The sequence below is a fragment of the Eublepharis macularius genome, chromosome 12, assembly GCF_028583425.1.
Source record: "Eublepharis macularius isolate TG4126 chromosome 12, MPM_Emac_v1.0, whole genome shotgun sequence".
In the NCBI taxonomy this organism is placed as follows: Eukaryota; Metazoa; Chordata; class Lepidosauria; order Squamata; family Eublepharidae; genus Eublepharis; species Eublepharis macularius.
In genome coordinates this window covers 72231294-72243183 of record NC_072801.1, presented here as the reverse complement: position 1 = coordinate 72243183, position 11890 = coordinate 72231294, and the positions used below count along the sequence as shown (strand labels likewise).

The window sequence follows — 11890 nt, the reverse complement described above, 5'->3', positions numbered from 1 at the left end:
GCTTCCATTAAGATGAAGATCATCTTCTTACCAGCAAAAACATCTCTGAATCCCTGATGATTTGCAAGAAACTATACATCTCTAAACATGATAAGAAAACAGTCCCATATCACAAACTATACCTACTTTTATACTAACATACTTATGTACTAATATTTAGGTACTTATATACTTACATTCTAATATACTTACATTCTATCCCTTGTGATATGGGACAGTTTTTTATCATGTTTAGCAGATAAGGTGTCTTTTCTGTATGGTTTCTGGCAAATCATCAGGGATTCAGTGACATTTTGTTTACAGAGCCTCATCGAGATCGCCATCGGACCCCCTTGGCTTTTCCCTGCGGTTTATCCACAATTTGATTTTTCCTTATCTTTGTAGAAGTAATGTTTAAGGTTCTGAAAACTGTCGTTTCATGGCTGAGGGAACAGGAAAGAATAAGAAAATACGGATTCAGTGACATTTTGTTTTGTTTTTCAAGATACTATTTATTGAAGCAAAGGAAGGTTTAAATTAAAGTTGGGAGTCAGGACTAGGGGCACTTCATCTGGGCCCTTCCCACCTCCTGGGCTTGCCAAATGAGCAGGAGAGCCAGATTTAGTTGGTGAACATCTTAGAATACAGTCCTATATCACAAAATATATATACTTGTATACTAACATACTTATATACTAATATTTAGGTTCTTATATACATACAAACATACTAACATTCTATACTTTGTGATATGGGACTGTTTTTGATCAAGTTTAGCATTTTGTTTCTTGCAAATAGTCAGAGATTCAATGACATTTTGCTATGTTTTGTTTTTCAACATATTATTTATTGAAGCAAAGGGAGATTTAAATTAAAGTCAGGAGTGGGGGGCACTCCATCGGTGCCCTTCCCACCTCCTGGGCTTGCCAAACAGATTTAGTTGGTGAATATTTTAGAATACAGGCCCGTATCACAAAGTATACATACTTGTACACTAACATACTTATATACTAATATTTAGTTGCTTATTACATAAGAATATACTTGCGTTCTACACTTTATTACACAGGACTGTTTTTTATCATCTTTAGCAGGTCATGGGTATCTTCTTTTTGATTTCTTGCAAATAGTCACAGATTCAGAGACATTTTGTTTTCTTTTACACAATATGCTTACTCAGTTCCTTCATCTTCCCTTTCATCTCCTGCTCACTGTAGTCTGCAGTTGGTTGCAGAGCCTCATCGCAATCTCCATCAGCCCCCACCCTGAGGAGGAGGCACCATCTTGAAGCCATCCCACACACTTCCCGGATTCAGTGACATTTGGATGTAAACTTGGCACATAACTGTATTTCCCACACATATGTCCACAAAAACCTGCATCAAGAAACAACAAAATATCAATTAAATTATGCTGCAAGGTGCAAGAAACCATAAAGACACTTGACCTGATTCACACCATAGGAAACAATCTCACATCACAAAATATATATAGTTATATACTTACATTAATATACTGTTCTACTTACATATGTTCTACTTACATACTTCCGTTCTATACTTTGTGATATGGAATTTTTTACTTCCGTTCTATACGTTGTGATATGGAATTTTTTAAATGATCTTTTCCAGGTCATGTGTATTTTTTCAATGGTTTCTTCTCAATATGAGGAGAAGGAGGATAGAGAGGGGAACCAGCCTAAGAACTGCCCACTGACAGAAAGCCCCCCCATACCTCCGTCTCTGTTCCTTGTTTTCCTTTTTTATTGTAAATATGAAGATTAATGTAGTTGGTATTTGTTGTTACTTGTTATTTCTTACAATTTTTAATGTTGCATTTCCTATTGCATGTAGAAGTTATTGTTGCAGTACTTGCTATTCAAGTTTTGATGTCTGTTGTTTTAATTATTTACTATTGTTCAATTACTGCTTATTGTTATTATTATTATAATTCTTTTTGTATTAATAATTGTGGTGGATTGGGCCTCTGTCAACTGGCAGACCCCCGCTCTGCCTGCCCTTCCTATGCCTATCCTGGCATCTGAAGAGGCCATTTCACTCCACTGCCTCAGGGGACTGCTGCCACCACTGCCCCTGTCTTGGGCTCTGTTTAGGTGGGACAGCGTCCTAACCTACCTTTGGCATCACTAGGAAACTCTCTCTGAGCCGCCAAGGAATCTTTGGGGGTCTCCTGGAGAGTTGGCCACTAGACATTTTATCACTTTTCTCCTCCCCAGGAATTTCTGGACCACCCCCCACCCCCACCCCAATGTTTTCAAGTGGTTTGGGGGAACTGTGTGGCACAGAGGGACTTCACTCCTTCAACAATCAAATGGTTTAATTAAAACTCTCAACTATACACAGGCATCTCAGAAGTGAACGGAAGAAATAAAATAACATTGACCAAAACACTTCATCTCTCTCCCTCCTGTAAACTCATGCCCTATCTAGGTGGTATGTAGGGCAGGCACATTATTTCATTACTCAGGATTAAGCTGGACAAAAGATATCCCTTCACATTTCAAAATGGTCTCTCTCTTGGGATTCCTTTATAATGGAGAAGATTGCAGACCAGTTACACTTTATAGACGATACCCAATTGCAATCTAACTTCTTAAATTTGTGGCACCCGTTCCTGACTCATATGTCTGTTCATGATCAAGAAGCACAGTTACCTGATGCTCACGTTTGTAATGTTCTTGCAATTCTTTGGAAACTTTTCTTATGGTACCAACCTTGATATGACCAGACCACTGTTAAAACCACCTTACTACAGTGATTGTTTATCTCGGGGAGGGGATGTTTGTTATTATATTGTTATAAAAATGTTAAAACTGAAAATAAAGTATTTTTAAAAAACTGACCTCTCTCTGTCTCCAGCTCCAACAACTGACTCTCCCCCAACTGACTCCCACCAACCGACTCTCACCTGTATCAGTTTCTACGCCGGAACTGGCCCCTCCCTCCTGCAGCCTTCTGGGCCGGATCTCCTCATCATCTTGATGGATTTCCTGTCCTCTCTAGGAAGTTGCCCTGGTTAGGAAGGGGGGGGGGTGTTAAGGAGGAGATCAGGCCACAGCCTACCTAAAGTTTGAGAATCTCCTCCCATCCAGCCCACAGAAAGTTAAACACACACATAAGATGGCGTTTCTCGACAATAATAATTATTTGCAGAGCTTTATAGTGCTTCTGTTTTTTCTTTGAATGATGGATGCATTCACATATTAATTTTGAAACTGGATTATAACTGATCAGAAGAATTTATACAGCCACTTCTCCATCCTCAACTCAAGGTTCTGTTTCTGAAATTTTAAAAGATGTTTCCAGTGGGTGGGAAACCTTTTGGACCTTTCAGAGACAGAAACGGTTTGCAAAAAGAGTTTCTTGTAGCTGCCTTCTCTCATACCAACTCGCTTGCTCAGTTTACAAAGGGACTCTTGAAACAATATTTAACCATGTGGTACCCAGAGGTGGCAGCAGAGGCCAAAGGATGGCAACGGAAGTAGCTGCTCCAGGGCTGAGCATGGCACCTGCGGTACGCCTCCCCCCCACCACAACACACATCAGCTGTGTGTTGAGCACCCCAGCAGGGTAGGATGTTTGCAAGCCCAAGTCTTTGGCTGGAGGCAAGTTGTCTGGGAGAGGCTGTGCATGCGCAGAAAAGAGAGGAAGGGGAATCTAGAGGAAAGGCTGGGGCCTTGGGCAAGCTAAGACAACTGGAATTGGCTCTGCCAGGGGAAAGTGATCTGGGACAGAGGCACAGCTGAGGCCCTGGAGAGCAGGCAGGAGAAGGGATGTGCTCTCATGGGGAGACTTCTTTATGGCAAGCAAGGGAGCCTTCATGAGCACCATTGAGTCCCTGCCAGCCAGGAACACCCTTATGATATCCAGCTCACATACTCCATGCGGTCAGGTGATTCCCCACTCCCTCCTTTTGCCTCCTGGCCCCTCTCATCTGGCTAGTGTGGGAGAAAGGTGGGTGGAGGCAGGTTGGGAGCCCCAGAGCACACTGCAAAATGTCTCATGCGCCACTCTGGAGCCCTCAATAACATCACTTACAGTGCAAAAACAGAAGCTCTGGGGTCATGTCCTTTCTTCAAGAACCACCCCCATCTCTGTCTCTCTGATTTTGCTACCTTAAATATGCTGATGAATGTATGTCTTCATTATGATTATAAGTAATTCTTAGAGATCATTAGAACACAGAGGAGAAGTCTGAGATATGTTGAGATTAAACATTCAGTACTTGGTAAGTAAAGATCTGCAATTCAGTACATCCAGTTTGAAAATACAACCCCCAAAATTACCCTTTTGGTATTTGGTACTATTCAGATATATCTGGATCTTTTGGATATATTTCAATAAACCAGTGTTTACATTCCCAATTTAATCCAGATAGATTCAGGAATATCCAGGAATCACATTTTAAACAACATCAGTCATACCATCTCAGGTTCATACTCCTGCTCGTCCGCCAATGTGATTTATGCCATAATATGTCGGCAACTCCCTCTACACTAGGCAAACTGGTAAGTCCCTTTGACAAAGAATTAATGGCCATAAGTCTGACATCAGAAACCACAACATTCAAAAACCAGTGGGGAACATTTTAATCTTCTAGGATGTTCAGCTGCTGACCTAAGCGTGGCAGTTATCCTGCAACGGAATTTCAAAGGGAGATTTGAAAGAGAGACTGCTGAATTGCAACCGATAACGTAGCTCAAGAGAATGCATCCACTTGGATTGAATCAACACCTAGGCTTCTTGTCTCATTTCCAGTGGTGATTTCTCCACACCCACCACCCCTCTGCATATCCCTTCTAACCCAATCAACATCTGTAATCACTCCATTCCCTGAGATATAAGGACAGATGGACTCACATTCTAGCTGTATCTGAAGAAGTGAGCTGTGTCTCTCGAAAGCTCGTACTCTATCATAAATAAATTTTGTTAGTCTTATAGGTGTGCAGGATGTGCTCGAATCTGCCCCAAAGTATAGTAAGCAGGAACCCTCAGGACACCTGAGAGACATATCTGTAACAGTAGATAAAGAGTGAATATTGATTAGAAGGAACATAACTATAGGAGAATTTAGCTTTAATGTACCTGTGTGTTGGCCTAACTCTCTGTAACAGACACAAGAAAGAGGTCCTTTGTCTTCATCTCTCTAGCCTTGCATTTCAGCCTGGGTTGGCTGTAAAGCCGAAAGCGCATTCTAGAAATACAAAACAACTTGCCCATCCTGCCTGGTCTCTGCCAAGTCACAAGAGATACATTCAAACCTTGATAACAGGACTAGCTTTAGCTAAACTGTCTTCATTGTCTTCTTGAGAAAGATTAATAGCCAAGCATATGCTACATATTGGGGTACTTGTTTATGCTGATGGTAACAGATCGAAGACTAACAATGGATTCTTGTAGTGTTAAGGGATGGAAACAGGCAAACTGAAGGCCTTGGGGATGACACACAGCTGCCAGATAGTTACTTTATTGCTACTACAGGTGCCAGAAAAGGACTGTTTGTTCTTTGAAATGATGAACAACTTTTGCAAGTATTAATTGAGTAAGGGGACAACCCCTAATTATGCCAAGCCAATGGAATGATGTTAGGTCATATGTACATGTAACTAACTGGACCAATAACTTATTGAATGTATAATTTCTGCTAATGAACCAAAGGTGATAAAAGTTCATGTAACGACTTTGAAACCCCAAAGAGCACTTGGGTTCTGAGGAGCCTTACACTCTCTACCCACTCTCTTCCATCTATTCGAATAAACCAGTCAGTTTAACCTTCTTCACTGAACTCTGTCGTCTGCTTCTTTTCTGAGTGGCCTAGAAGCAGTTCAGGACACGTGTTTGTGTGTAACAGGTGCTACTTGACTCTTGCTCTTTTCTACTGCTACAGACAGACCAACTCGGTTACCCATCTAGCTCTAAACTAACAAGTGTTCAAGCATTCCTACATATGAAACAAGCATTTGCAAACCAAAGGAATTGTAACTTGCTGGTTTTCTTTTTTCCAGTAGCTAGAGTGCTTTAAGGCAGACTGCTTCATGCTAGCATTATAACTTGATACATTGATTGACCAGGTTGCTATGGTAGAGGAATATGGGGATGCTGTGGACACAATGTAACATGATTTCGGTGAGACATTTGACAAAGTACTCATGATATTTTGATAAGCAAGCTGGTTAAATATAGGCTAGTTGCCATCAGAAGTATCCACAACTGGCTGTGAAATTGTAATAAAAAAATGCTTCTCAACGTCTCTTCCTCAGTCTGCTTTGAGGTCTCGAGTACAAGTGCTGAAGGGCTTTATCCTGGGTTCAGTATTTTTCGATGATTTTTTAAAGCAATTATTTGTATGAATCCCATTCAGGTCTGCAGAGGACACAAAACTAGCAAGGATACCTGAAACCCCAGAAAGCTGAAATAAAATTCATGACCTTCACACATTGAGAAGCCGAAACTAATCCACAGTAATTCAATGATCAGAGATGAAAGTTTTGCATTTAGGCAAAAAGAATCCAGTGAACAGGTATAGGGAGAGGAAAACCTGGCTTGGCATTAGTACATTTGAAAAGGATCTCAGGATTGCAATCAATCACAAACTAAACATAAGTTGGCAGCAGGACCGTGTGTGAAAGAAAAAGGCTAAAGGCCAACACAGACTAATGTAATTCTAGAGTTCATTAACAGAAGGAAAATAAATCACAAGAAATAATAACTTCTATTCTACACTGCGCCCTGACTTGGATAGCCCAGGCAAGCCTGATTTTGACAGATCTCAGAAGCTAAGCATAGAATCATAGTGCTAAAAGGTACCTCCAGGATAATCTAGTCCAACCTCCTGCACAATCCAGGAAATTCACTACTACCTCCCCTCTCCCATAACCTTAGTGACCCCTGCTCCATGCCCAGAAGATGGCAAAACACCATCAGGATCCTGAGCCAAACTGGCCTGGGGAAAATTGCTTCCTGACCCCAAAGTGGTGATTGGCCTTACCCTGGGCATGTAAGAAGGGGCCACGAGAACTAAGCACTGATATAGTGCTTAGTTCTGCCCTCCCTGCCCTTCCTGCCCTCCCTCTCATGATCTGCCTAGGTTCACAGGATCAGCATTGCTGTCAGATGACCATCTAGCCTCTACCAAAAAAGGAGTGTCCACCACCTCCCAACAAAGCCTGTTCCACTGAGGGACCACTCTGTAAGGAAGTTCTTCCTAATGTTTAGCCAAAAATTCTTTTGATTTAATTTCATCCCATTGGTTCTGGTCCGACCTTCTGCGGCAACAGAAAACAACTCCGCACTAGCGTTGGCCTTGTTTAGTAATTGGATGGAAGACGTCCGAAGAAGACCAGAATTGCAGAATCACCTGTTAGTCTCTTGCCTTGAAAACCCTATGGAGAGGGGGAGTCACCATAAGTCAGCTATGACTTGACAGCACTTTCCACCACCTGTACTATACTCTGCACTGAAGTACAGAATTCTCTTCCGGATACCACTCTTTAAGTAAGATGTAGTTAAGTTTCTGATATTCCTGCAATATCTATGTTCTCTTCTACTCTCAGACACTTTGACTCAACTGTATGGGTGTTGATCCTTCTAGCATTAGCGTATAAGCATTTACATATAAACAGCTCTGCCTGAATTAACTCAAGCAAACTCTCCAGTTTTCTCACTTGGATCTGCATGCCATCCCTTCTGTGAGGGTAGTTAGGTCTGCGTCAACCCAAATGAGAGTTTTTTCCCCTGCAGTAGCCCCATCCATGGGAAATGGTCTGGCCAGAGTAGTGAACACCATATCAGGTTTGCATTTGTAGTGTGTAAAAACAGAGTTCTTTCGAAAGTTCTTTTGTTGATTATCCAGTTCCATCAATGGCTCTTTGATACATTATTTCATGCCCCCCTCACACTTTAAATTGTCACTTGATATTGTTTGATTTTATTATAAGCTTTTACAAAGTAGGTATAAAAATATTTCAAATAAATAGTCTTATGAACCAAAGTTAATGCAGTCAATAGGTGAGAGGTATATAGTGGAAAGACTGAATGAATATTATGGAATGTTACTATAAATTACATCTGAGTATATCGTGATGCTCTGATTAAAAATAACTTTTTTAACAACTCAAAAAGAGAATCTTAAAAATAGAATATCCTAAATGTTTTCCGTGAAGGAAACAGTACATTATTTACCCTTCTTATGATATGCATCCCAAGCATATTAAGACTGCTCAGATCATTTATGATTGTGTATCTTTTTAATGACTTTCCCCTAAAACTACTGTGTTCCCTTTCCTGGTAGTCAGAAAGCATTCGATAATTATATCTCGGGTTTTTCGAACTGTCTTCCTCAGGGCATCCCTGACAGACTCGTTCTTCAGAGTGAAGAGGAATGGGTTCAAAAAGGGGCAGACTGTGGTGGTCAGAATGGCGGGCACTTTGTGGGCATTCAACGTCTCTTTCTGAGAAGGAGTTACGTAAGTGAAGATGGAGATCCCACAGGAGATAGATATCAAGGTGAGGTGTGTGGCACAGGTGTCGAAGGCTTTCTTCCGACTGCTAGTGGTGGGAATGAGCAGAATTGTTGAGATGATACATGAATAAGAAATTAATGTCAGGATGGCTGAACCAACAATCACAACTGAGGAAAGCATGAAATCCATAAGTTCAATGAAACGAATATTGGAGCATGACAGTTCCAGGAGCGGTCCGCTGTCACAGAAGAAATGGTTGATGCTGTTGGATTTACAGAATGACAACCTGCTAATCTGGATGATGGGACAGAGGACAGAGAGGAACCCACACAACCAACAAGCCAGACCTATCTTGGCACACACCTCACTACTCATGATGGTGTGATAATGCAGAGGTTTACATATTGCAGCATAGCGATCGTATGACATAGACGTCAAGAAGAAAAACTCCACGGTGCCCAATAAGAAGTAGAAGTACAGTTGGGCCATACAGGCTGAGAAGGAGATAGACTTGTCACCCGAAAAGAGGTTCCACAACAGCTGTGGACTGATAACGGAGGTGAACATGATGTCTAATATGGAGAAGTTGCTTAGGAAAAAATACATGGGAGTGTGGAGCTGAGTATTTCCCAACACAATACAAAAGATTAGAATGTTGCCAGCCAGGGATGTGATGTACATTGCTAGAAAGAGCACAGCAAGAAGGATTTCTTCTTGATGTCCCATGGAGAAACCCAACAGGATGAATTCAGTCACTGTTCTATTGAGTGTCTCCATCTCCTGTAGATTTTTAGCTACCACTTAGCTATGTCAACTGTGGAGAGACAGATAGTAGTTTAAGATTCCACATCAATGTATAGACATCAGCACCATGGACAGACATTGATATTTTTGCATTCACAAAGAGTGTGGGAGAATTAATTTCCTGTTAACTTCCATTTCTTATTTCGGCTGCTTTTGTTCCCTCCTACCTGTGGAAATGGAACATGAATTTCTAAATCCTAAATTCTCATTTCCACTACCTAGTTGAGCACCAGTCTCCGTGGTCCTGGAACTTGCAATCATTGCCCTACCATGGATAATAGCCAGTGAATGACAAAGGCAGGTATGATTGAATAGAGTGGGGTATGCAATGGGGTAGTGGGTGTGGGGAAATTAGCATTGGTAATGAGACAGGAAGTCTTTGTCTTGATTCAGTCCAGGAAGTCTTTGTCTTGATTCAGTCCAGGATGCCTGGACTGACATTCACCTGCTGTTATCATTCGGCTTCTGTAATCACTCCACTCTCCAAGATAGAAGGACACATGGACTCACATTCTAGCTGTATCTGAAGAAGTGAGGTGTGGCTCACGAAAGCTCATACCCTACCACTCGGTGGCTACCACAGAGAAAGCCCATGTACAGGTAGCTGTTATCACTCCTGATAACAATAAAATTGTGTGGAATATATTCAGGGCTATAAAACCCCTTTTTAAAAAAACTTGAACTCTTGTGACCATCAGAAAATATGATATCCAATGAACTATTTTTGCTTATGTGTTTTTTCCCCATTTTGCTTTATTTACTTCCATTATTAAGGATTTCAAATGTTTGGAATCCTTTGACGTGTGAACAAAGGGTACAGCAAGACATGCAAATGTTAAGCCATTTTAAAGCATCAAGGAAGACTGGGTATTTGCATTTTTAATCAAAAGTTGAGATAGACTACAGAATGCTGCACCAGCTGAGAGCAGAAAATTACTTACATGTCAAACCAAGGGACAGTTTAACCTATTTACTTCCTTCAGACATCTTTGATCTTCTTCCATGCTCTCTTCCCTCTCTTTCTCTCTCTTTCTGAAATATTTAAGAAGGAAAATTCCTTCCCCTTGATCCCCAAATGGGAAAAGGTCATTATGATAAATTCATTCATAGTTGGTGTACTCTGCTAGCAGAAAAGAAAAACTCCCTTAATTCCTTTTTACTCGATTTCTCCTTGAAATCCAATTATCCATTACTGTTCCTCTTTTAGGCACTTTTGTATTTGTTTCAAATTGATTCTGTTTTAACCAGAAGAGAAATTCGAAGGGAAGAGGGGTCAGGAAGGGAGGGTCTGCAAAATTTCCAAATTGCACTCTGTAGCTGCTCAGAGGCAGGGAATGACTTTCCAAACCTCCCTGCCCTCCCGTTAGACCACCCTGCAGTGTGCAACATTACAAAAAAAAAATCCCTGATCAAGAACGTATCACAAATGACAACTGCTGTGATGCCGAAGTGAGTCACACGCAAGACAACAAGTATACTTACAGGACTGGAGAAGATCGGAAGAACTGGCATATAGATTGCCCCTTGTCTGTTGCTGGTGTATTGCATCATTGTGATCAAAAGTTTACTCAGATACAGAAATAAAACAAGATAGGATAAGGTTTTCCTGCTCCGGCTTCCTTTCTATTCTGTTTGGAAATCTGCACCTAGTCTTTCTATGCCTATAGCACTCTTGAAAAATATTTATGTAGTGTTGGATCCAAAAATCCTGTCCTGCTAACAGTACAGCCTTTCTCTGGGGCACGGAGGGTTCTTTTGATGTGAGGTTCCTTGCACCAGAGGAAAGCTCCACCATTAATGGCTCCATCCCATTGCCTCTTTATCATCAGATTACTTTTTGACCCTTCTCTACCCACCCTTCCTTCCTTCCTCCACCTGTCTTCTATCGCTGTATAGATCTGTTCTCAGGTCTCAGTCTCTCGACTGCCCATGTGAAAACTGAGTTCTAGGAGGAATTCTCCTCACTCCACGCCACGTGGTCAAACTTATAATTATATACCTACATCCTAACAGAATTGTTCTCAAAGAGAAGGAGACATACCTGAGGAATTCTTCTTATTAAGGTGTTATCCAGCCAAAACCATTTGCTGGGCTCCGGAGACAGATTCCAGGAATAGCATTGGAGCAAAGATTGCATCTAATGCAAATAGTGGTGGCACCAATAAGATAGGAAGTTAGATAAAAAAACTGTCCATGGCACCAATAAGAGCTGCAGTGTGTTTCTGTTCTCCTAGATTGCATTCTTGGTGTTCAAGAGGCAGCCATAGCCAAACACACCGGGAAATCTTTGTTTATTCCAGTTTTCTGATTGATGGTGATTATAACCACAGACAAGATTTTCTGGAAAAGTCAATAATGCTAGGAAAAGTGGAAGAAAAGTAAGAAAAGAGGAAGACCTAAAATGAGATGGCTTGACACAATAAAAGAAGCCACGTCCTCCAGTTTGCAGGATCTGAGCAAGTCTGTTAATGAGAGGGTGTTTTGGAGGTCTTTCACTCATAGGGTCACCATAGGTTGGAGGCGACACACACAATCCCAGTCTAGCCTTAAGATACAGATGTTCCAAATAGACTAGCAGATACCCTGTCTTTTGCCAGCTTATGAAAAGCTCATCTTCTGGAAATA

At 41.2% G+C, this 11890-nt stretch overlaps 1 protein-coding gene across 1 annotated transcript; it reads right to left on the bottom strand.

Moving 5' to 3' along the window:
* Positions 1-8245: 8245 nt before the first annotated feature.
* LOC129339806 (olfactory receptor 6J1-like) lies at positions 8246-9238 on the bottom strand. Its single transcript, XM_054994385.1, has one exon. The coding sequence runs from the start codon at positions 9236-9238 to the stop codon at positions 8246-8248; it is 993 nt and encodes a 330-aa protein (XP_054850360.1).
* Between the last annotated feature and the right edge of the window lie 2652 nt (positions 9239-11890).